The 27,324-nt window shown below is 40.8% G+C and overlaps 1 protein-coding gene across 1 annotated transcript in view; it reads left to right on the top strand.

Annotated features, from left to right (window-relative positions):
- LOC308394247 (fibronectin type III domain-containing protein 4-like) overlaps positions 1-24,444 on the top strand; it is a 60,849-nt gene extending 36,405 nt beyond the window's left edge. Inside the window, exons 3-7 of the mRNA XM_080878499.1 lie at positions 3,487-3,588; positions 14,030-14,132; positions 19,398-19,487; positions 19,696-19,862; positions 22,684-24,444. Coding sequence (XP_080734625.1) covers positions 3,487-3,588; positions 14,030-14,132; positions 19,398-19,487; positions 19,696-19,862; positions 22,684-22,725 — 504 coding nt within the window. The 3' untranslated portion in view covers positions 22,726-24,444. The remainder of the gene's footprint in view (positions 1-3,486; positions 3,589-14,029; positions 14,133-19,397; positions 19,488-19,695; positions 19,863-22,683) is intronic.
- The last annotated feature ends 2,880 nt before the right edge of the window (positions 24,445-27,324 follow it).

Raw genomic sequence — 27,324 nt, 5'->3', positions numbered from 1 at the left:
TTAGGCAGTTAAAGTGTGGATCAAAGTAATGACCACCTCTAAGTGCAGACCTCGACCTGATTGAAATGCTGTGGCTTGGCAAAAGAGAGCTGTGCATAAATAAATGCCCTCAAACCCTCAATGAACCGAAGCACCGCTGCATGGACAGGAGAGCAGACCCAAAGTCCTCTACGATGTGAGAGACTGATATGACATACAGAAATGTATTGTTTCAAGTTGTCGCTGATCCCAAGGTGGTTCTACAAACTACTGAATTATGCATACTTTAAAAATCCTATTTTTTCCATCCTGTAAATGGATGCAGGGATTATAAAACACTCATGAAATCAACTAAAAGCAGAGAGTCTGTCAATGTAGAACGTTTGTTTTACCTACCTTGAAAATATAAAGACTGACTCTCAGCAGGCACCTCAAACCTGCAGGCTTTACTTTCTTCTGTCATCAAACAGTATAAAACGCTCATCATCAAATGCTCTTTTGCTTGTTAGGAATTAGAAAAAATCTGTTTTCCCATGGGTATTCCTATGTGAACTACAATTAGAAAATATATATAAAGATGACCAGCTTTTTTTAAAAGCGGTTATCTATTTTGGAGCTGACCTTTGTGGCACAAAAATATAAAGGAAAAAGGGGTGGCTCAAGACTTTTGCACAGACCTTTAGATGGCTGTGACAAGTGTCCATTAGTTTTGATTTCCTGGTTTACTGTCTTACTTAAAACTGCAGAATTAAATGTGCCTATGAGATAAACTGACAAAACCTGAAAATTAGAAAGTATCTTGAGTTACGTTACTTTTCAAAATTAGATGGTTTTGGAGTTTTTATTCCAAAATGGTAATGCCTCCATCACAGCTGAGTCACTGGTGCTGATTAACGATCCTTTTAACCCCCGTTGATTCAGTATATACTTTTATATGACGGCCTTTTAGATCAAAGTGTCCTGGCTGACTCGCTGCCTGCAGGGCTGCCAGAGGAGCAGCAAACACCACTTTGACTCTCCACGCGAGACATCTGGAGAGCCTCGAGCGTCCTGACAGCTTTCTATTTATTGACTCTTCCTCAGCCTTCAGTGCTCCACAGGCACGTTCGCAATCTGGGAAACTTTCTCAAACTGGACTAGCTGTCGCTAGATAATCCTCATTATGAGCTGTTCTGATGCCGAGCTGGTGGTTTTTTAGAATATTTGGTGTAATTGGTGTGTAATGGGCAAGTTACATACCAATGACAATAACGAAAAGCTTGAATATATTATGAGCCATTTTCTACAATCTCAAAAACAAGAATGCAGGCTGGTGCTTTTGTGTGAACACCAATTATCTCTGAGCAGCGCTCATCAGGATGTCTGCAGTTAAAAAGAAGACAGTTAAAGGTTCCTTCATACAGAGTCTCCAATCAGAGCAATTAAAGTCTCGTGCAAGTCTCGTGTTGTCGGGAAAACTTAGCCACACAAAAACATGATTTCTTTTTTTTTTTTTGTCACGCTAAACAAGATAAATACAGAATGCAGTTTTTAAATTATAATTTTGATTATTAGGAGAAGAAAAATTTACCCAAACTTACCTGGGCCTGTGTGAAAGAGTAATTGCCCCCTTAGTGTTTCTTCTTCACTTGATTTTTTCCCCACTTGCTATGTGTTTATACACCTCTCTGCATTTAATCATTAGTTATTATTAATCTCTGTCTCTTCTCCACAACATGTTTTCGTCTTTTTTTTCCCCCCTTAACCCCAATTAGTTGTGACAAATGGCCTTCCCTCACTGAGCCTGGTTCATGCAGAGGTTTCTTCCTGTTAAAAGGGAGTTTTTTCATCCCCATTCTCGCCAAGCCTGTACGGGGACTGATTGTCGTGTTTTCTCTGTTTTCTTTGTATTATTGTAGGATGTCTACTTTACAATATAAAGCACATTGAGGCAACTGCTGTTGTGATTTAGCACCAAATAAATAAAACTGAATTGAATTTAAATTAATTAAATTAAATCTAATAACTAGCTGTGCCACACTTGGCCGCAAGAACTGCAATCAAGCGTTGCCACATGTGCAGTTTTATCAAGATCACCAATCTTAAAGGCTAAAATCAGGTCTCATTGTGTTGGCCTAGCAATTCCAGACACACAAACACAAATGCAAATTATGCTGGAAACTCTTAGCTTGTTTTCTGTGTCCGAGGGGGAATGAAGAACCAAAATGCATCTTAACTGCTGTTACCATGGTGCCACGTTAAGTGGAAGCCTTGTGTTTTCTGTTGTTGTTTGTTTTTTGCCATTTTCTTAATTTTACTGAACTACTAGTAAGTTTATTTACTCCATAAATATAGTGCAGATATCTGCCTGGCAGAGAATCCTCTGCAGACATTATTATTATTAACCATCCATTTTCTTCCTCTTATCAATTCAGGGTCCTGGGACTCCACCAGTCTTCATGTTCACATAACATGAAGGATTTGATTTGCAATTGTTACTTTGAATCCACGTGCACAGTGTATTTACATATTACCCTCTGAATCCACAGCTCATTTTAAAGATATGAACTGTAGAGTTTGGTGGGTAACCTTGTGAAAATGTTCTTGCCTCGATTCTCGCAGCCCCTCATGGATGTATACTGCTTTGTGTTGTCTTTCCAGTAATTTTGTCTTCTTCTGCAGGCACCTTTTATCACTGGACTTTCAATAAACACGGTGAATGTGATCTTCTCAGTGCTAAAGCAGCTGAAAACTCAGATATTTCCCCAGGGAGGTGGTGGTGACCAAAAATGGAGCTAAAACTGATTAAATTGTGGACTTGAATTAAAGCATGGCTCTAAATTAATAATTATCTTTTTGTGTTTTACCTTCTGATTGCAAAAATGGAGATGATAATATGTCTGTGTTGTATTTACAATTTATAAATCCACCCATCCCCAAATTTTCACTAAATACAGCTGTTAAAAAGTAAACTTTATCTCCACGGGGTCACCATCTGTTTACCTGCTGATCCAGAAAGTGACATTTCTTCATTAATTCTGCAGCTCCTTATACTAACAGAGCATCTCTGCCTAAACATGTGTTTTTCTGTTTATTTTGAATGACTATTGCTGGTGTTACCTTGCCTGCAGACCTAATTTCTCCCATTGGGGCTGTATGGGTGTGAGGTGAATTTCTATGAGGCGAAGCTGCTTGTTACTGCAGGGATTCTGCTTGCATTTCAAGTATTTGCCTTTAAATGTGACATAATGATGATTTTTTTTATTGGTAAATTAGTTTAGCAAAGTTTACTTTAAAAGAAAACAGAAAAGATTCTTCTCCTTTTAAGACAACACTATCTGCCTCGAGCAAAGTACGAGGCCATTACTGCTTTTATTAGATCATAATACTTAAGCTGTCAGCCGGATACGCTGATCAGATCCCGAGATTTGATTTAAATTTGCCGTAAGTGTGGCACATTAATGTCTTTGTGTGTGCAAAAGCATCCACCACATGTATTCCTCATGTGTGCACGTATCCTGTCTCCAGAGGCAGGACGGCCTGATGCAGCGCTCCATACGAGAGGTGAACACGTCCAGCCGCTGGTGTGTGCTGTGGGACCTGGACGAAGACACACACTACAGTGTCCAGGTGAGAGAAAAACACACACAGTGTGAAGTGTAATAGCTATTACCTATTTAATGATAGCTATGTAATAGCTAATAGCTAATTAGACTGATGTATGTATTAGTTGGATGGTATCTTTTTCTAAAAGGCAGGTGTGTAATGGTGTAACTAACCATTTTTATTGGCTATGTAACCCATAAACACTGCCATTACAAAAGGTCTTATGCAAATGTAGGCTTACAAAACACAAAATAGCAAAAGAAGAAGAAGTTGATAATTCAGAAGTATTTTGGAGCAGTTGTGAAACCCAGGAGGAGGAACGACATGCAGGACGCACCGTGAACAGGACTGAAGTGTTCAGCCCACAGCTGTACACAAGGAAACAAGAAAAAACTCTGGAAAACCAGGAATGATGGCTGGGAAGTTTGAGGAATGCAACAAGGCAATCTGGCAAATTTAAGGAGGTTTCTCACGTGATGTCTCACTGCCAGAAACCTCCAGCAACCACTTGCCAATCAGTTGGGGAATACACACTGCTCCCTAGCAACCAGTGTTTACCGAGAGGGGGTGGTCTGTGTCCTTAGGTCTGTGTGAGTGAGGCCTAAGCTTCCTCCATTTGCCTGTATTTTTTCCATATTTTCCTACAAATCACTCACTGTTACACAACTTGATAATGTGCAATGTGAACTGAAAATGGAGAAGTTTCAAAGAGAAGCCAGCGTTCTTCAAAAGAGGCAACTTTTGTTTTGAAGGCAAACCTTCTCCATTTCTGGTCTGTCACACTTTTCACAGTTTCACGGCGCCTGAGAGAGCAGGTGTTTGTAGGCAAGCCCATCACTACAATTCAAATTACGGCCACAGCAATCTGCTAGCAACAAAATCAATCACAGCAAAGTTTTTGCCAGGTAGATGGGGAATATACATTTTCCCTTAGTTACAGATGGTTGCTGGGGGCTCACTGGCATGTCTGCCAGCTTCCACATTCTTGATATTGGAAGCTGTTTCTTTTAGGCTGTTATGATAGGAACAGTTGAAAAATGATGGAGGAAAACGGGCATTGAATGACACTTTTGCTTTAGCCAGGTGTCCAAAAATGGTGCACAAGTTAACATCATGTGGTTAGCGGTCACGTCTACAAAACCTCAAAAATTAAGAGATTGATTACTGATTGAACACAGGTATGATGAAAAAGCAGTTGAAAACAGGCAGGAAGTACGTCTGACTGAAGTGTAAGACTGGCTGAGACTTCAGAATAAAACAGGAAGTGGCTAAAGCAACAGAGAAATAGAAAAATAGAAAAAGGAAGTAGGTAGACTTGACATCAGCCAGCAGAATAAAACAGGAAACAACTAAAGAAAAACTGTGTCCTCCTAACTTTGCAAATTTTAAAAAATTGACAACAATCATGGAAGCTAAGCCAAACCATTTGGGTTAAACAATAAAGTCCTGTATTCCACAAAAGTTGCTGCAAAAGAACTTTAATGTCTTCAGATTAATGCTCTTCTCTGTGCACCTTAAATGAATGAAGTTGTGTCACAAGAGTATGTGTCTGTCCAGGTCAGGACAATCTTTTAGATGCCAGACCAAAGAATTTTCAGCATGTTGCAAAAAGGGACTCATAGTTTTGAGCCATAAGGTAAGAAAATGTTCATCATGTTTGTACAAATAGACATGAGGTCTAAATGATATATTAACAAAGCCATACATTTAGAAATAAAACTGGACGATTTGGTCTTTGTAAGTGCTTTGAAATTGAGATTTCTTACCTCTGTGTATGGAAAAAAGAGACCTATCATCATCCTTTTCTTCTTTATTTTCATTCTATGAGTCAGCTAGAGTACATTTGCATGATTCACAGTTTAAAAAACTGTGACTGGTTGTTTATAGAGCTCCTCAGTTCATCCTCTGTCTGAAACAAGTAGTTTTACCTCCTGTTCTTTAAGACCTACACCTTGAAAGCTCATTTTAGCCTGTTTCATGGCTGGCCAAGGCTGTGAGTCTTTGCTTGGCAGTTTCCAAGGCCTCAGGTATGGACAGCTTGCTGTATTTCTTAGGCACCTTATTTGTCGCACCTTTCTGCAACTCCGTTAGTTGGCTAACCTCCCTCCGTGCTACTTTGATCTTGCCCTCTAGCCTCCTTCTCCATGGAGGGTACTGCCCCTTGTCGCTGTTCAACTTGTAGCCAAGCATCTCACTGATCACTGCTGCCGTATTGTAGATCAGCTTGTTAGTGTCAGTAATCGTGGTTGTAGGTATTGCCCGTAGTGCTGCATTAACATCATCTAGCAGACCTTCTGAGGGTACAGATGCCCCAGAGACAATCCAGCACATAACAGCAGGGTGCAAGATGCTAGCAGGCAAGGCATACATGGAACGCCATAACCAAGTGGCCGGCATAGTGTACAGGAACATCTGTGCCGAGTATAACCTGGAAGTCCCGAGGTCAAAATGGGAGATGCCCCCAAGGGTGGTGGAGAATGACCGAGCTAAGATCCTGTGGGACTTCCAGATACAGACGGACAAAATGGTGGTGGCTAACCAACCGGACATAGTGGTGGTAGACAAACAGAAGAAGACGGCCGTAGTGATCGATGTAGCGGTTCCGAATGACAGCAATATCAGGAAGAAGGAACACGAGAAGCTGGAGAAATACCAAGGGCTCAGAGAAGAGCTCGAGAGGATGTGGAGGGTGAAGGTAACGGTGGTCCCCGTGGTAATCGGAGCACTAGGTGCGGTGACTCCCAAGCTAGGCGAGTGGCTCCAGCAGATCCCGGGAACAACATCGGAGATCTCTGTCCAGAAGAGCGCAGTCCTGGGAACAGCTAAGATACTGCGCAGGACCCTCAAGCTCCCAGGCCTCTGGTAGAGGACCCGAGCTTGAAGGATAAACCGCCCGCAGGGGCGTGCTGGGTGTTTTTTTTATATATATATATATATATATATATATATATATATATATATATATATATATATATATATATATATATATATACATATACATATATTTAGGGGTGCATTTAGGGGTGCAACGATACACAAAATTCACGGTGTCACGGTTCGATATTTTTTGATACAAAAAAAATGTTCATGCCTTTTTAATTTGTCATTTATTGAAATTATAAATATATATTTTAACTCATAAGTACAGTTTTTAAATTTAATGTTGCTGAAACAACAAAGTACTAAAAAAAAAAAATGTCTGATTGAGGAATCACTCATCTTTGGAAAAGAGAGTTTATTACAGAGAAATGGCTCTTTCCAGAATAAAAGCTATACTATACGCTTCTTCTGGGCTATATTCTCAGCAGCATATTAAACATATCAGGTCCCCATAAGGAGAATCAATTCAATTCAATTCAATTCAATTTTATTTATATAGCGCCAAATCACAACATAAGTCGCCTCAAGGCGCTTCATAGATACAGAGAAAAACCCAACAATCATATGACCCCCTATGAGCAAGCACTTTGGCAACAGTGGGAAGGAAAAACTCCCTTTTAACAGGAAGAACCCTCCGGCAGAACCAGGCTCAGGGAGGGGCGGCCATCTGCTGCGACCGGTTGGGGTGAGAGAAGGAAGACAGGATAAAAGACATGCTGTGGAAGAGAGACAGAGGTTAATAACAGATATGATTCAATGCAGAGAGGTCTGTTAATACATAGTGAGTGAGAAAGGTGACTGGAAAGGAAAAACTCAATGCATCATGGGAATCCCCCGGCAGCCTACATCTATTGCAGCATAACTAAGGGAGGATTCAGGGTCACCTGGTCCAGCCCTAACTATATGCTTTAGCAAAAAGGAAAGTTTTAAGCCTAAACTTGAAAGTAGAGATAGTGTCTGTCTCCTGAATCCAAACTGGAAGCTGGTTCCACAGAAGAGGGGCCTGAAAACTGAAGGCTCTCCCTCCCATTCTACTTTTAAATACTCTAGGAACAACAAGTAGGCCTGCAGAGCGAGAGCGAAGTGCTCTAATAGGGTGATATGGTATTACAAGGTCATTAAGATAAGATGGGGCCTGATTATTTAAGACCTTGTATGTGAGGAGCAGGATTTTGAATTCAATTCTGGATTTAACAGGAAGCCAATGAAGGGAAGCCAAAACAGGAGAAATATGCTCTCTCTTTCTAGTCCCTGTCAGCACTCTTGCTGCAGCATTTTGGATTAGCTGAAGGCTTTTCAGTGAGTTTTTTGGACATCCTGATAATAATGAATTACAGTCGTCCAGCCTGGAAGTAATAAATGCATGAACTAGTTTTTCAGCGTCACTCTGAGACAGGATATTTCTAATTTTAGAGATGTTGCGCAAATGGAAGAACGCAGTCTTACATATTTGTTTAATATGTGCATTGAAGGACATGTCCTGGTCAAAAATGACTCCAAAGTTACTCACAGCGTTACTGGAGGCCAAGGTAATGCCATCCAGAGTAAGAATCTGGTTAGATACCATATTTCTAGGCTTTTCAGGGCCGAGTACAATAACCTCAGTTTTATCTGAATTAAGAAGCAGAAAGTTAGCGGCCATCCAGGTCTTTATGTCTTTAAGACATTCCTGCAGTTTAACTAATTGGTGTGTGTTATCTGGCTTCATGGACAGATAGAGCTGGGTGTCATCAGCATAGCAGTGAAAATGTATGCTATGTCTTCTAATGATACTGCCTAAGGGAAGCATGTATAATGTAAACAGAATTGGTCCTAGCACTGAACCCTGTGGAACTCCATAATTAACCTCAGTGTGTGAAGAGGACACTCCATTGGAGTCTATTAGATAGATATGATACAAACCACTGCAGCACAGTACCTGTAATACCTACAGCATGTTCTAATCGCTCTAATAGGATATTATGGTCAACAGTATCGAATGCTGCACTAAGGTCTAGCAGGACAAGCACAGAGATGAGTCCACTGTCAGAGGCCATAAGAAGATCATTTGTAACCTTCACTAAAGCTGTTTCTGTGCTGTGATGAGCTCTGAAACCTGACTGAAACTCTTCAAATAAACCATTCCTCTGCAGATGATCTGTTAGCTGTTTGACAACTACTCTTTCAAGGATTTTTGATATGAAAGGAAGGTTGGAGATTGGCCTATAATTAGCTAAGACTGCTGGGTCTAGAGATGCTTTTTGAGTAAAGGTTTAACTACAGCTAGCTTGAAGGCCTGTGGTACATAGCCGATCATTAGAGATAGGTTGATCATATTTAAGATCGAAGAATTAATTAATGGCAGGACTTCTTTGAGCAGTTTTGTAGGAATTGGGTCTAAAAGACAGGTTGATGGTTTGGAGGAAGTAATTATTGAAGTTAACTCAGAAAGATCAATTAGAGATAAAGAGTCTAACTTAACATCAATGGTACTAAGAGTAGCTGTAGATAATATTACATCTGTGGGATGATTATTGGTAATTTATTCTCTAATGATAAAAATTTTATTTGTGAAGAAGTTCATGAAGTCATTACTAGTTAACGTTAAAGGGATGGTTGGCTCAAAAGAGCTCTGACTTTTTGTCAGCCTGGCTACAGAGCTGAAGAGAAACCTGGGGTTGTTCTTATTTTCTTCAATCAGTGATGAATAGTAAGATGTTCTGGCTTTGCGGAGGGCTTTCTTATAAAGCAGCAAACTATTTCTCCAGGCTAAATGATGATCCTCTAAATTTGTGACACGCCATTTCCTCTCCAGATTACGAGTCATCTGCTTTAGGGTACGTGTTTGAGAATTATACCACGGAGTCAGGTACTTCTGATTAGAGACCTTAGTTTTCACAGGAGCTACAGTATCCAGAGTCGTACGTAGTGAGGAGGTGAAATTATTAACAAGATAATCGACCTCTGTTGGGGTAGCGTTCAGATAGCTGCTCTGCTCTATGTTGGTACAGGGCATTGAAGATGATAACAGTGGGTGGATTATATTCTTAAACTTAGTTACAGCGCTTTCAGAAAGACATCTACTTTGATAAAGTCTACTCTCCACCGCTGTGTAATCAATTATTGTAAATGTAAATGTTATCAGGAAATGATCAGACAGGAGAGGGTTTTCAGGAAACACTGTTAAATGTTCAGTTTCTATGCCATATGTTAAAACAAGCTCTAGAGTGATTAAAGTGGTGGGTGGGTTCTTTTACAGTTTGAGAGAAACCAATTGAGTCTAATAACAGATTAAATGCCATGTTGAGGCTGTCATTTTTAGCATCTACATGGATGTTAAAATCACCCACAATAATTATTTTATCTGAGCTCAGAACTAAATTAGATATAAAGTCTGAGAAATCAGACAGAAACTCTGTGTAAGGCCCAGGTGGACGATAGATGATAACAAGTAAGACTGGTTTCTGAGTTTCACAGCTGGGGTGGAGAATGTTAAGCATCAGGCTTTCAAATGAATTAAAAGTCTGTCTTGGTCTTTCATTAATTAATAGGCTGGTGTGAAAAATTGCTGCCACACCGCCCCCTCGGCCTGTGCTTCGAGATTTCTGGTAGTTAGAATGACTCGGGGGTGTTGATTCATTTAAACTAACAGAATCATCCTGCTGCAACCAGGTTTCTGTAAGGCAGAGTAAATCAATTTGTTGATCAATTATTAAGTCATGTACTAACAGAGACTTGGAGGAGAGAGACCTAATATTTAATAATCCACATTTCACTGTTTTACTCTTTGGTTCAGATGTGGATACTGTATTGTTCTTTCTTTGTAATTGTTTATGTTTAAGTTGTTTGTTGCTGGTTTTTAGTTTGTTTTTTGTCTGTTTGGGAGCTGACACAGTCTCTATGGAGATGGGTTTTTGGGGGGGTAGCAGGAGGAGAGAAGCTGCAGAGAGGCGTGTAAGACTGCAACTCTGCTTCCTGGTCCCAACTCTGGATAGTCATATTTTGGGGGTTTAATAAATTTGTCCATATTTCTAGAAATGAGAGCTGCTCCATCCAAAGTGGGATGGATGCCGTCTCTCCTAACAAGACCAGGTTTCCTCCAGAAGGTTTGCCAATTATCTATGAAGCCCACATCGTTTCTGGGACACCACTCAGACAGCCAGCAATTTAAGGAGAACATGCGGCTAAACATGTCACTCCTGGTCTTAGGCACCTTATTTGTCGCACCTTTCTGCAACTCCGTTAGTTGGCTAACCTCCCTCCGTGCTACTTTGATCTTGCCCTCTAGCCTCCTTCTCCATGGGGGGTACTGCACCTTGTGGCTGTTCAACTTGTAGCCAAGCATCTCACTGATCACTGCTGCCGTATTGTAGATCAGCTTGTTAGTGTCGGTAATCGTGGTTGTAGGTATATATAAATATACCTACTGTGTGTGCAACCTATATATATATATATATATATATATATATATATATATATATATATATATATATATATATATATATATATATATATATATATATATATATATATATATATATATATATATATATATATATATATATCTTCTTTAATATCAAATATCTTTACCTTCAAAACTCACCTATTATGCTTTCTGCCAGCTCATTCTAATTGGATGGTTTCCTGGCACAGACCCGGCTTTTAAGCCCAGTTCAGAGATTTTCAACAGGATTGAGGTCGGGGCTTTAGGAAGGCCATTCCAGAAGCTCAATGCTAGCCTGCTTTATCTATTCCCAACTAGTTTTGATCTGTTTGGGATCATTGTCCTGATTTGAGGTGAATTTGAGGAATTTGGAGATAGTCATCCTTCTACATTATTCCATCAACTTCTTGCAGTGTACCTGTCATGGTCCTGGGTCTTTTGACCCAGCGTTTTATGTTTGAGTTTATTTTGTTCATTAGGTTATCTAAGTTCATTTGGTTATTAGACTCCTTGTGTTTTCTTCCCCTGTATTTAAGCTTCCCCTCACCCTTTGTGTTTCATGCTGCGTGTCTTATGTTATCAAGTTTGTATTATCATGCCTAAGTGTTTCTAGTTCTTATTATTTCCCCCTCCGTTTCCAACCATGTTAAATCTCCCCTGCTCTTCATGCGTTTCATGTCTGTGTCTTACGTTGTCAAGTTCTGGTTGTCGTGTCTAAGTCTGCATGTTTCTTGTTTTCTTTTGAAAAAGGGGTCTTGTGTTCTGTGCTCATGCGGTTAGTTTTACTCTTGCCTGTGCATCATTATGTTTATCCTAGTCAGCTGTTTCCTCATGTGTCTCCACTTCCCCTAATCACCTCCTGTGTATTTAAGTCCTCTGTTTTCAGTGTGTGATTGTCAGGTCGTCTGTTGTCCACGCCATGTTTCCTATGCCATGCCATGCTTCCAAGTTTCTTGTCTAGGTTTTTCTTATTGTTTGTTTAGATTCCCCAGTTTAGGTTTGTGTTAATTTTGCTTCAGTTTGCCTTGCCCTTTGTTTGTATCTCTTCTACCAGCCATATTAAACGGCTCGCCTTTTGTTAACATTTCAAGTTCTGTTCCCTGTTCCTTGGAGTCTGCGTTTTGGGTCCTTTTCTCAATTCATACAGTCTGCCCTCGCCAGACTGTGACAGTACCAGTACCACTGGCAGCAAAACAGCCCCACAGCATGAACCTGCCACCACCATGCTTGACAGCTGGTACGGCGTTCTTAGGTAATAATAATGTTGGTCCACGATCAACATTATTTTCATGATGTAGCAACAAAGTGGTGACACATCTGAATAACTTGTAGCCTACTTATGTACATTTGTTTGAATCACTGATCTTGGAATCTGCAGTTGTTTAGAAATGGCTGCAAGACCTTCACAACCTTCCCAAATCTACAGTTCTCCTTCTTGGATCTTCACTGAGTTCCTTGGACTTTCCCATTGTTCCGAGTATTGGTCAGCCTAATGAGTGCCGTCAAACAAATCCTTTTAATACTGCAAAGAGAAACTACCAGCTGTACACAGTCATGATCACTAACGAGAAGTTAATTGGCCTTGTGAGTTAAAAGACATCATAGAACAATCAGCACCATTTAGTAAAAGATTTAAGAGTGTATGCATATTTTTGAGCCTGTTTGGATTAGAAAAAATCCAAAATAAATAGATAACTGAATTGAAACTTACCCAGTTCTTGTTTTTCAAAGTCATTAAAGATTTATCCTGTACAATCATCCCAGCCTAGAAATAGAACAGTTCCAAGAAATAATTAAAAGCCCAAGATTACCACGACATTCATGCCTATGATGAGTGGATGTAAACGTCTGACCAAAACTGTATATCTATGTATTACTCAGTGTAATGAAGCTGAAAGCTGATTATAAACTCATATTTTAAGCACAAGTCCACATAAATGTAAAATAATTTGATATTTTCACAACCTGGCAACCTTACAAATTGCTTATCCAGGGCTGAAAAACACTGCTGAACCTCTCATAAAAACATTAATTACCATTTTAATTATGTTAATTATTTCAGTATCATTTAATGCTTGGTTAGCGAATAGATGGATCATCTGCATCACAGCTGAGAAACTTTCTTAGATGATGACAAAGCATTTTTTCTTAAATCAAGTGTCAGTGTTTGATCAACCTAAACAGTGACACGTCTCTGTTCTGAAAGTTTAAACTAAAACTGCAGCTCCTCTCTGAAGAGGGAGTCTCTAATGTGACTCCATTATCGTGGTGCTATTAAAATTTTTATAGCCTAACAGACTGACGCAGACTGCAGACTGTCCTTCAGCTGCAGGACTTGCTTCAATGTGCTCGTCAGCAGACAGATGTCCTGCGAAAGTGTCATTGAGCAATGCATTGCTGCCCGGTGAGGTCCAGAGGGGGCTGAATTTGACCTCTGACCTCCCTTTGGCGTGCGGGGAGGTTAAAAATTAAAGGATGAATTTCCCAATGGAGTTGGGTGTTGTTATCCAGGATGAGGGGACAGATTAGAGCTTGCAGAGGACACTTTGCAGGCATCAGACTGTAGAATTAGAGGAGAACAAACACTCTAAATTCAAGGACTTACTTCATACACTCCACAGAAAACTTGCTGCATACTGCCGTTGGCTGTGTTGTGTAGGTGGAGAGAGCATCTGTGGCACATTGAGATCTCGTGTGGATGTAATTTTATCTCTGTGATTGATTGATTTCCCTGTGTGTGCATTAAACTGAGTGCTTCCTGTTACAAAACTCCACTGCAGCCCGATTTGAATGTGAAACACCATTAACACGTGTTTATTTTTTACACAAAGCCTAATTTTATAATCTTTCCCAGTGACTGAAAATGTCCCCAAATGAGCTTATAGCTTAAATTCATATTCTCTCTGTTGCCTTTCAAGCTTTTACTCAGCGTCCTCCAATGATCATTCAGGATCACGGCCAAAAGCCAAAGCACCGCTCGCTCACTAAATATACCCTCGGCAGCCAGTTTCTTACCATCGTTGCATAATGTTGTCCTTTGTTAATGCCACTGTAAGAATGCACCCAGAGTTTGTGCTCAGCTGTCATCAGCTTGGCTCTACCTTTGCTTAAAAATATCTTAACATTCCCTCTAAATACTTTTTTCCCCCTTGTTGGATGTAGGTGCAGTCCGTTGGGCCGCACGGTGACAGCCCACCCAGCCGTGCCGTCCACTTCAGGACTCTGGAGAGGACCGACCATTATCCAGCCGGAGTCCTGGACCACCGTGAGTGCTCATAAACACACTCCAGAGGGGAGCTTCCTAAAGTAAAACACATGACGTGCCGTGTTTCAGCAGCACAGACACAAATCTGAGGTATTTTATTGTTGCATGAAGTACGCAGAAGTTTGGTGTCTCAGAAACGCTGTTTTAAGTCAAGTTTTCAAGGTGTGTATGCACATGTTAAATACTGGCAATAATAGTCTGTGGAGCTTCGAAAGAAATGTGTCTGGACTTTAAGACCGACAAAAACTGGTTCATCCCGAAGACAAAACTCCTAAAAACAAACTTAGCAACATAGTATATGCTGTACTGTGTAGCGAGGAATGTTCAGACCTCTACATTGGAGAGACCAAACAGCCACTTCACAAACGCATGGCTCCACCTCGACGGGACAAGACTCAGCGGTCCATCTCCATCTAAAGGACAAAGGTCACTCTTTTGAGGACGCCAATGTTCAAATTTTGGACAGAGAAGACAGATGGTTTGAAATAGGAGGAAAAGAAGCCATCTATGGCTACGTTCAGATGGCAGGCGAAAGCACATCAAATCCGACTTTTTTGACCCTGTGCGACCCATATCCGATCATGGTATGACAGTGTGAACAGCACAAATCCGATATTTTCAAATCCGATCTGGGCTACTTTCATATGTGTTACTGAATCCGATACATATCTGATGTTTTAGAAAGCGACTGCTGTTTGAATGGTCATGTCGCATTAAATCCGTGTCTTATGTCACTGACACAAGACAGACACCAATTATCAGCGCCGGAGAAGACATCGTGAATGCTTCCTGGCCATCCAGTGTAGATGTTAGTGAAACTGTTGGGAAGACAACGTTGGAGAAATGTGAACATTTTATTTGTACAATACAATACAATTTTATTTATATAGCACATTTAAAAAACCACAGGTACTGTATGCCAAAGTGCTTCACAGAACGAGTTAAGAGCAATAATAAATACAAGTACAAAACACAAAATACAAAAAACAAATAAAATATACTAACAGGCGGGAGACATAACTAACCAATAATACACCAGGCATAGTAGGCACAACCCAAAAGGCTGAAGGTTAAAACATTATAAACATTAATAAAGCGAAAAAGATAAGTTACAATACACTAAAAATGCGGGCTCTAGGAGGCGGGGAAAGCAAGGCTAAACAAATACGTTTTTAATCGAGATTTAAAAGATTGAATTGAATCAGACGCCCGAATAGCTAGAAGGAGGTTATTCCAGAGGTAGGGTGCGAAAGCGGCGAAAGCGGCGAATGCGCGGTCACCTCTGGTCTTGAGCCGAGATCTAGGTCGCACCAGGAGCATTTGACCTGCTGATCTAAGCGCTCTCCCAGGGGTATAAAAGCTGAGGAGATCCGTAAGATAGCTGGGCACGGTGTTATTTATGATTTTAAAAGTGAGCAATATGATTTTAAAATCAATACGGAATTTAATAGGGAGCCAGTGCAGGTCGGAAAGAACTGGAGTAATAGACTCAAACCTACCAGTTCCAGTTAAGAGACGCGCAGCCACATTTTGAACGAGCTGCAGTTTGTGAACAAGGGCAGAATTGAGACCAGTGTAAAGGGAATTACAGTAATCTAACCTTGATGTAATAAAAGGCATGGATAAGTTTCTCCAGGTCCTTACGTGGTAAGTAGGGCTTGGCCTTAGAGGTTAGACGTAATTTATTGAAACTCGATTTAACTACAGAGGACACATGTTTGTGCAACTTGAAGGAACTGTCCAAGACAACACCCAGGTTCCTCACAGTGTCAGAAAGGGAGTCAGCAAAGGGCCTGAGAATACCAATTAGTTCAGCCTGAGAGGAGGGAGTATCAAAGATTACAATTTCAGTCTTCTTATCATTTAGAATGAGGGAATTGCTCAGTAGCCAGATTTTAACTTCATTCATACAATCGGAGAAGTGTTGCAACGACAACGTGACATCCTCAGCCAGTTCAAAATAGATTTGAATGTCATCCGCATAAAAGTGAAAAGAAATATTGTATTTATCAAAGATTCGGCCCAAGGGTAACAAGTATAAAGAGAACAGCATGGGACCCAACACAGACCCCTGGGGGACACAGGGGTAACAGGGGCAATGGAGGAGGAGTAGGTACCCATGGTGACAGAAAAGGACCTTTCTGAGAGATAGGATTTAAACCAGCTAAGGGCACTGCCCGTGATGCCCACCAGATGTTTAAGCCTCATTAAAAGGACATTATGGTCCACCAAATCAAAAGCAGAGGACAAATCAAGCAAAATTAACACCACAGGGCGCCCTGAGTCAGCAATTGAGAGAAGATCATTAAAGACTCTCAGTAATGCAGTTTCCGTGCTATGGCGTGGCTTAAAGCCCGACTGAAATTTTTCCTCGATATTATTTGCATCCAAATAAGTTTGAAGTTGGGAATGAACAATCTTCTCTAGGATTTTAGACAGAAACGGGAGTTTGGAAATGGGTCTAAAGTTAGCGAGATAATTCTGATCAAGGGAGGTCTTTTTGAGTATAGGTTGCACTACAGCATGTTTAAAAGCAGCCGGAACACAACCCGATAACAATGACAGGTTAATTAATGATAGAATACAGGGCTCGATAATGTTAAACCCATCTTTAATAATACGAGATGGAAGGATGTCATGAGCAGCGTTTGAGTTGAGTGTATCTGGACCTTCAGTACTGGTGTACCCTCAAGAGTACTGTATAATCTGCAGATTCTGACAGAAATCTGTAACTATCCTTTGAAGCATCTAAAACAGCAATAAGGATAATTATTAGGCCATATGTAAATAACAAAATAACTTTATAACTTAAAGCAAAATTGGGAAACGTAAAGTCCAAAACAAATCTTTATAGTAAGGGCCATCAGTCAAACCATCTATGAACAGAGGGTTGGGCTTTACGACACCAACTGTCTGCTATCTAAAATTCAGTTTTGAGATCCCTTCCCAGACGCCTTAACGCCCACGCACATCCTGGGCCTTCTAAACTCAGGTACTCACATGATAGGGTGGGGCTAGGTTTCACAATGAGCCCACACGAAAGCCTGGCTGATTGTGAGCTACACCTATTTTCACAACTTGGCTCATGTGATTAGGTAGAGGATCATTAGGGGGTCCTTTGTCCCTCTCGGGGGGGATACTCCCACAGGGCTAAAATCTGGGACTCTCCACCATTTGACCCTAGAACTGAAGAAGCTTCTCGGTTGAGAGGTGAAACGTCTTGAAGCAACTTAAAGAAGTCCAGACGCTTTTCTTTCCAAGCTCCTTAGACTATGTTGACCTGGATGACTGAGAACCTTCACAGACACTGGCAATAATAATAAAATGATGTAGTTGTAATGTTGTACGCGTTATTCAGTATACAAAAGTCTTGAGCCACTCCTCATGTCTTTGTGTTTTACTTCAAAGGCATAGTTCTTTTGTATCTTTAGTTACTTTGTTATTAGCAACCTATCATAAAAACACACCATTTGTTTCAATTTCTTTGGTTGAATCTGTGAAAAATATCAAAGATAACACAGTTTGACAGACATAAAATAGTATTTTTGCACCAGAAAGGTGATTCACAAAGAGATATAGCTGAAAGCTTGGCATATCTCAGCATGGTGTGCACTGTGTCCTTAAAAATTTTGAGGAAACTGGACAAGTACAGCAGATGAATACTATCTAAAAGTCACGTTCTTAAGAAACAGGGGGGGGGGGGGGGGGGAATCCAGCAAAGACCTGACACTGTCAGGTGAGGCTGTATGCAGGCAGGAGTGGTGGTAAGGAGGACCCAAAGTGCAGACTCACAGAGATGGAATGTAAACTCAAACTTAGATTTATTGTAAAATAAAAACCAAAAACTAAACTGAAAACGACAAAACCAAACAGGCTGACAGGCAGAACACACAGCATGATAAGACACTAGATCGTGACACAGACAGAGGAACACACAGGGCTTAAATACACAGAGGGCGCAATCAAGGAATGGAAGGCAGGAGGGAAACACAGCTGGGACAAATCAGGGCTAACGAGACAAGGGAAGCAAAATCAGGGACTTTCAAAGTAAAACAGGAAACATAATACAGAGACGCGGACTTGACAAGGGGATAAAGATGACAGAGGAGACAGAGCAACTATAGAACACAGATACATAAACCATAGGACAGAGAACTCTAACAAATAAACCAAAAGACTAGAAATGATAAAAAATGGCTAAGTCAAAGTTCAACAATAATGAAAACTCAAAACTCTGGGTCAACGACCCAGGTCTCCTAACAGACACAGGACACGAGAAATGCATCTGGACCTTCAGCTGATCCAGCTACTGTTCATTGAAGCCTCATTGAAATGGTCTCAGTGAAAGCGTGGCTGTCAGGAAGCAATCATTAATGGAGGGAAACAGGGAGGAAAGGCTGACATCTTGGCGATCTTTGTCATAATTGTTGAATTATGAATTTTTGATCCATCATGTAATACCATCTGGAAACCATCTGATTGGCAGCAGCTTCATTTTTCACCATGACAATGATCCTAAACACAATGCCAATGCAGTAAAATAATACCTCGATTGAAAAACACATAGTGGAACACTATCGGCCATGGATTTAGCCTCCCCAGAGCCTGGATCTCAACATTATCGAAGCAGTGTGGGATCATGCTGACAGAGAACGGAACAAAAGGCAGAAACAACCAAAGAAGAGCTTTGAATGTCCTTCAAGAAGCCTGGAGAACTATTCCAGCTGCCTAAGACTGTCCTGAAGAATAAAGATGGTCACAACTCATTAGAGTTGTACAAACTCTGTTTTTGCCTCATATATTTGCACGTTTCAGTAGATCACATTTTCCTAGAAAGATATAAAGAAAGGGTTGACTCAAGACTTTTGCATAGCACTGTAGTATAAGGGTGGAACAGTAGCAGTAAAAATAATACCTGTAAAGTAGCCATAGCAACTACAAACATCTGGGGGGAAAAATCCCATTAAGTACTGTGTTTACAAAGTGTCATAGCGTACATGTTACTCCTGTGTGCCTCAGAGCTTCACTGTGGTGGTCATTAAAAACACATCAGTGAGTCACACTGTTGCACTGACTCACATGTTGCATTATTACCATGAAAACAACAGAAAATGTGGATCAATCCGCTACTAAAAATAGTCCACATTAAACGTACTGTGAGCCTTTCAGATTTTTTTATTTTTTTTAATGGGATTTGCTGGTAGAAGATAGAACTGTAGTATATTCTGTTGAGTAGAGTTTGACCAGACTTGTCTTTGTCCTCAGATGAGCCAGCGATGGAGGGTCTGGGTATGACTCCACAACTTGAGACTGGAGAGCTGCTGATCATCACCACTGTGCTGTTGCTGTGGGCAGGTCAGCTTGCACCAACAGACACCATCCAATGGACACTCTAAGCATCTCTTCTGAATAATTTTCCTTTCTAACTCCGTTAACCGCCTTAATGTATTCAATAAAATTCATGTGTTAATTTAATATGACCTGAATCTAGTGCTTGAGACCGCAAACTCATCAAGCGAGGGATGTTTTTGACTTCTTTTCTCTTTGCTTTCCACACCGCCAGCCGTCATCGCCCTTTTCTGCCGGCAGTACGACATCATCAAAGACAACGACTCCAACGGCACCAAGGAGAAAGCCAAGCGGCCGCTGGTCCGAGCCACTTCCTCCTACTACAATGCCTCAGCTGGCAGCTCGCCCATCTACCACAACGGAGCCGTCCGCAGCAGCAGGGTGACTCATTTACTAAAACTTCCTCCTCTTCCTCCCCTCTTCGTCTTGCTGCAGAACTCCTCTATAATGCACGCTCGCTCCTGGCTGCCAGGAGTATTTTGTTTCCTCTGTAGAGTCTTTGTAGTTGCATCAGAGATCTCCTAGCAACTAGAGCTACTGCCATCGCAGCTAAATATAAAACAGCCGGGCTGAAAACAGAGAGCAGCGCAAACGCCCATTCAGTTGTTGCTGAGCATCTCCTCAGTTAAAGCGAACAGGCAGACGATTTGTTTTTGTTTTTCCACATGCGAGCAGCTTTAATTAGACACACCAGCTACAGGTGTCCTGGTTGCAGCGCCCCCTAATGGCCACATTTCATTTATCACCCATTTCGTCATCTGCAAGATTACTGGTGCAGAGAATAACATCAGATAGAAGAACATTTCTTCACTTGTGGTGTTGAGTAGAGAAAGCGAGGCTGTACGTTCACGGCCTCATTACAAACTCTCAGAGGAAGGTTACAACAAATCATAAAACTTTGGTCATTAAGAGGAAGGAAACAGAGGACACAGATTATGTGCGTTAATAGAATAAGGAACTATCCAGCAGCCTGAATCCCGGTGCTGTGAAAAAGTAACTGCCCCCTTTATTAAATCATGTATTAAGTCAGTGACATTTATCAGTCTGGAAAGGGTTAAAAAGTCATTTCTGAGGGGACTCCAGTGAACCACAGTGAGAGTCATTATCCACACATGCAGGAAACTTGGAACAGCGGTGAAGCTTCCCAGGAGTGACCAGCCAACCAAAATTACTCCAACAGCTTCGATGGCTCATCCAGGAGGTCACAAAAGAACCACAACAACATTGAAAGAACTGCATGACTCACTTGTGTCAGTTAAGGTCAGAGTTCATGATTCAACAATAAAACAGAGACTGGACAAAAATGGAGAAAACCACTGCTGACCAAAAAGATCACAAAAGCTTGTATCACATTTACCAAAAACATCTTGATGATCCCCAAGAAAATATTCTGTGGACTGACGAGACAAAAGCTGAACTTTCTGGAAGGTTCAAGTCCTGTTACATCTGACATAAAACTAACAGCATTTCATAAAAAGAACATCACAGCAACCGTCAAACATGGTGGTGGTAGTGTGATGGGGCTGCTTTGCTGTTTCAGGACGACTTGCTGTAACTGATAGAACCATGAATTCTGCTCTCTACCAGATAATCGTGAAGGAGAATGTCCGACCATCAGTTCAAGACCTGAAGCTCAAGAGCACTTGGGTTATGCATCAGGACAATGATCAGAGACACACCAGCAGAAATAAACAAAATGTTTTTGGAGTGAAGTCAAACTCTGGATTTAAATTAGATTGCAATGCTTTGCACTGACCTTAAACAGGTCGTTCATGCTGGAAACCCTCCAATGTGTCTGAATTAAAACAATTCTGCAAAGAAGAGTGGGACAAAATTCCTCCACAGCGATGTGAAAGACTCATTGCCAGCGGATTTTCGCGAAGCAGACGCTCTCATGACTCATCTAACTGCAAAATGATCTTGGTGCTCAGCAACCTTGCTTTTACAAGGGGGAGTACTAGTTAAGTTGAGTCTCATGTTGCACAGAGATTCATGCTCATTTGGTGCAGACTGACTTAGATTGATTGAATGCTGGAAATCTGTGTTTCTGAATTTGCGTTTAGGATCATTTGCAAACTTTTGCCAAGTGGTCTCAGAGTGATTGCAGTCTGTTTCAAGACAGGTTGCCTCCCTCCAGGCAATCAAAAGTGTTCATGCTTTTGGTGTCGCAACTACTTGCAGCACTCGATCATGAAAAAATGCAGTGCAATCACCAGCTTTTCTAGTTTTCTAGTTCAATTTTCTGGTCGCAAAGAGGTTGACATGCTGTTTTTACTTTAATGTGACGGAGACAGTCAGTTTGGTTTGGGAAAGGTTCACAGCTTGGATTAAAATACGGCCCTTCACAAAATGAACCATGGTCAGCCAGTGCATTTAGATGCAATGCCACTGAGTCCTTTAAAAGCTTCTATGTGGCATGGTAAGTTTGAAGTGAGCGACAGCCTGTGTGACTCCAAATCATAAATGTGGAGTTTACAGATTTCTGTCCTCTGCTGCGCTCTGTTTTAAAATCTTTTCCTTTAATCCATCGCCTGTCTATATGTATCAAAGAGTGTTTGTGGAGAGAATGTCCCGGAACATTTTGGCAGGGCATCTGTCTGTCGGAAGTTAATTCACACTTCCCGTTCTAATTGGCCTCTCTCGCTGCGAGAACCTGTGACTTCACTGCTCGCGATGTACGGGTCAATTGACCGCCCACCGCGCGCAGCTCGCACTGTTTATTCATACAGGACGGCTTCCAGTGGTGTCAAAGTGAGAGAAAGGCAGCGTTACTTTGAGCGTTTACGGAGCTGAAACTGCACTGGCTGGATTTAATGGTTAATTTAATTATAAAAACACCACTCTTATCTTAATTTAGTCTTTTCTTATTGGCATTTCTGCAGCTTTTAAGTGTCCTTACAGTTTATTAGCTACTTCTCGTGAGTTTAATCCTTTTAAAAAATAATTCATTTAGGGCTATGTCTACTTTCCTGGGGATATATGTGCACACACAGATTTCTGCAGAGATTTAAATACCAAAGCCTAATGATGGATTCAAAATAAAAGCATCCTACTTTAAATAGGATAGTCTTTAAATAAAAAGCTCCTGGGAGCAGTTAGTTCTCTGCTCACCCTCGCTCATTGATTGGCAAGTAAATCTCTGACATGCATGACATGCTGTGGTCTGTGATTCACGTCTCATGGTGTGCTCCTTCTCTTTCAGCTGCACAGGGCCTCCTCCTCCATCAGCATCATCAGGGTCTGAGATGCGGGTGCCGGATCGGAGCCTCTTGGACAAGCGAGGAGGATTTACAAACTCAGAGTCCAATCTATTGTAAAATATGGGCCGAGTAAGGAACCACTCCATGCAAATCAGACTGAAATGAGAGCGAGGAGCCATGCTGCGGAGACCGTGGACGGCTGCTGCTCTCTAGTGGCCAGAGACTCGGGGGGCTCAGAAACAGCTGGAAGGAAGCTGGACTCATCTGAAGTGCGGCCAAACTAATCTCCCGTTTTCTTCTCTCTGATGTCAAAGACTGAAGTGTGAATATTTGCCAGCATGTCGGCCCGACCGTGTGCCAAGTCCCACTCGCCTCAGACTCATTCATTTTCAGCAGACATTCTTTCATCTCGGGTGTTCAGCTCATCCCTTTTTCTTTTTACCCGCTGTAGAACCACACGTTTGAAATCCTGTCTGGATGGTTATTTAATGGGATTAATTCACATTACTTTCATGTTCGGTAATTTAGCATCGCAATTCAAATCTGTACATAGGCTGAAGGTGATTGTAAAGGTAATTCACAGAAGCATTTGAATGTAGGAGGTGGTAGTGGGGAATTTACATTGTAAAACAATTCATAATTAGTTTAATTAAATCATTGAAATTGTGTGATCGCCTTTTAAATTAAGTTTAAGCTTTTTGTTTTCTCAGAGTTTCTAAAAGCAGAAATGATGTGAACAACTCTCAAGATATATCACCTGAAGTTTCCAGCAGCTTCTCTTGTTGTTTCGGATTTTGTTAAAAGGTTTTATTTCTATCTGAGCCACTTAAAAGTACAGCTCTAAACCTTGTCTGTCCCTCAAAAACACCTATTTTTACAGCTTAACTTACACTCAATGGCCACTTCATTATGCATGTCTGATAAACAGCTCATTAAGCATTAAAATTTCTAATTAGCCAATCAAGTGCAAGCAACTCAGGGCATGTAGACATGGTCAAAATGACTTACTGAACATAAGCTCAAACAGAGCTGGACAGTAGAAGATTTGAAAAATGTTGCCTGGTCTGATGATTCTCAATTTCTGCTACAACGTTCAGATGGTTGAGTCAAAATTTGGTGTAACAACATGAAAGCATGGATCCATTCTGTCTTGTACTAACCGTTCAGGCTGCTGGTGGTGTCATGATGTGGGGGATATTTTCTTGGTACACTTTGGGCCCCTTAGTACCAACTGAGCATAATTTAAACACCACAGCTTAGAGCATTGTTACTGACCATGTCCATCCCTTTATGACCACAGTTTACCATCTTCTGATAACACGCCATGTCACAAAGCTTAGATCATCTCAAACTAGTTTCTTGAACATGACAATGAGTTCTCTGTACTCAAATGGCCTCCACAGTCACCAGATCTCTATCCCATTGAGCACATTTGGGATGTGGTTGAACATCAAATTCTAATCATGAAAGGCCAAACCAGTGTACCCAATAAAGTGTCTGGTAAATCACAACATTAGCAACATCAACTCTAGGTAGAAAACCATTTGCAGTTGCGTTTGCCAACAGAAAACAAAATGTGAAGCAATTAGAGGTACTCTCTGAACACCAGACATCCCTGGACGTTGTCCTCTGGGCACTTTTAGAAAGACGTTTCTTTATGTCTAAATTTGTTTAAAAAAATGTAAGTTTAGTAAACATCTACAACACAACCAGCTGTTGTAGCTGTTTGTTCTCCTGCTGCAGAACTGTTCAGTTTTTAGTGAAACTCGCACACAGAAATGACCTGATCCTTGTTCCCAGTGGATCTGAATTCTTATTGGTTTGTGCAATACAGCCAACCAATGACAAGTAACCTCATAAGAGTAAGCCATATTTTGGGATGGATGATGTATTCTCAGTATACTGGTTGCAGTATATTGAGTTTAAAGCCTATAATATATCTGGATAGATGACATCTCATTGCCATTATGCACAATATGGACACTTAGTGAATTTTCTCGTGCCAAAAGCCAAACTTTCTGTCTTTGGAAAGGTCCTCTGAAAAAGCTTTTAGGCCAGGGTACATAATCAAACTGCATCAAATGCTATTATCTGCAAAGCCATTATTTTCTGTCATGGGTTCATCAAGCAGGAAATTAACATGAAATGTTGTCAGTGTGAGCCTACTGGTGCATTAGGATGATTAGCAGATCACCAGCTAATCAATAGGCACCGTTTGCAGGAGTGCAGATGTTAACATCAATAAGGTTTTGCATCAGTGCACACAAACACGTGACACTTTTGCTGCTCAAACAGAAAAATCCTTTTGATGGAGCTAAGACTGAGTTTGAAGCTTTTATCTGCCATGTTTTATAAATGGACTTAAACAAATATCAATTTTGATAACTGCTGTATGCAGATTGGACACAAGGTGGCGCCTGAACTCCATCACATACAGTTTTTTGTTCTGCAAGCTGCAGGGGTATTTGTGCATCTGCATCTCTGTCCGTGCAGGTAAAGCATCTAAGACGAGATCATAGATTTAAAATGAGCTTTTTTTTTCTTTGTTTGTTTTAATGCTATTATTGTACTGGATTGCTCTGATGCATGGAGAATCTGAGAAAGTTTTTTTCTCTAAGATTTCAGTGACTTCACTGATTATGAATCTAAAAACATCTATTTTTCAAAGCAAAAAGAGTTTTGCTTAATACTATCCTCTTTTCAGAGGATTATTCATCCCATTCTTCACACGTTAGCAGATGAACAACACCATCAGAACCTGGCCTGCAGTTAACGAGAGGCAAGGTCTGCATATCATTCAGAAGTAAGTGTATATTTCTGCTTCATTTGAATAAAGGGAAATGTCACTAATTCACCTCACACAGAGCGTGATTTGCAGCTGTAAGGCTTTCCGGGTCAGAGGTCACAGGAAGGAAGGGCTTCCACCTCAGGCACGTGTCGACCTTCTGAGTTAAAAGTGAAATATGTTCCTGAAATGTTTTGTCCTCTCTTCCTAAAAACAAAAAGACAGGAGTGGAGGAATCCTCAGTGACTGCGGAGGTAAAGGGCAGGTCGCCTTCACCAACAGTCTGAAATATCACGGCTTGCCCGGGGCTCGTCATCCTCTTTGATGCTCTGAGGGAGTCTGCGACAAGTCTGTGGTAATACTGAGGCAGAGGAGCGAGGGAACAGGATCGATCAAGCGCTGCTGACTGAATCATTGACTGTGGATAAATCCTCTTCTTTAATGTTGTACTGACTCTCCCATCACATTTCCTCTTTAAAAGGGAAAAAAAAACATCCACTTTCCTGCCGGTGCCAGGGATTCATTCTCAGTTAATGAGATTTTAATCAGACATACATAACAGCACCCTCCACACTGACATTTAAAGAAGTCATTAAGGTTTGCCTTTAAAAGGTGTTCGAATGTTCTCTACAGTACGCTCGACCCACACATATCCTGACCAGATATGTATTTTTTAAATTATTTTATTCCATCCAATTAAAATTCGGTAAGATACCCTCACATGTTTCTCAAGCTGAAGTGAAATTAAAGATCAAATTAACAATCTGTCATGCCACCAGTCAGATGATCATATAAATAGGCTAAAATATTCCAGAACCAGCACACATTAGCTTGCCCAATGGATACACAAGATACACTGTGTAGAGACTGCACAGTATCCATTGTACACGCTTATACACTTAACTGTAATGTGCAATTTTACACATGTTTTCTTCCAATTAAAGAGTTGTGCCGCCAGATTTCTTTCGTTTACTCCAACATTTGTTTATCATGTAGAAAACACTGAGATGTGTTGTGGAAATTGCTCTTTTTCCCTCATATTAAGGGTGACCTCAAGGATTAAATGTGTTGTTAAACTTCTTTATACTGACAGAAATGGGACTTTTACTGGTCTGAGTTTGAGAGGATGAAACTCACAAACATCCAAACTCCAAGTTTCTATAAGGTCTATAAGACCATAATCTAACAGGCATTTCTTTAACTGCTAGATTCATTTATACAATTACTTCAAATTAGTTTCTTCCAGCTCTTCAGTCTTCATGATGTGTTTTGCCTAAAACTCATTGACGCACAGAAGAATTAAAACCCACAAGCTCCAGAGCAGGGCCTTACCTGGCAAAGCCATCTCAGCAAACTGTCAGACATACTTTTGAAGAAGTCTTTGTATTTATTTATTTTGCCTTAATATTTATCAAATCTCTATATTTTTTTCACCGTCAGAGACATTTAGTAAAGAAAATAAAGCCGACCAATGTTCTACCGGTCAAAATATTTAGTCCTGAACCTCTTGAGGAAAGAGTTAAAACTTAAACGTCCAGCAACAGGAAGTGTTACTGGATTGAAACCACAACTCTCCTGGGAGTCTTATAACATTTTGACCTTGCATGCCTCCATGAAAGCCTTGCAGAACTCTAACAAAATATGTCTAAAATGACAGTGAAGCATCCAGTCTCTCAGAGAGAAAGAGCTGTTTCAGTGTTGAATCTCCCAACACATTTGGTCAGCCCACTCAAAATCATTCAGAGCCAGGGACATTCAGCTGAATGACTCACTGTGCCGAGTCCAACGTGAAAGGAGGCATTGTTGCCAGGGAGAAACACATCATGGACACAGTCTGAGGAAGGCAAAAGATTAGGAA

The sequence above is a fragment of the Rhamphochromis sp. 'chilingali' genome (genome assembly GCF_963969265.1).
Source record: "Rhamphochromis sp. 'chilingali' genome assembly, chromosome: 3".
Taxonomy (NCBI): domain Eukaryota; kingdom Metazoa; phylum Chordata; class Actinopteri; order Cichliformes; family Cichlidae; genus Rhamphochromis; species Rhamphochromis sp. 'chilingali'.
This window is presented reverse-complemented; position numbering and strand designations above follow the sequence as displayed.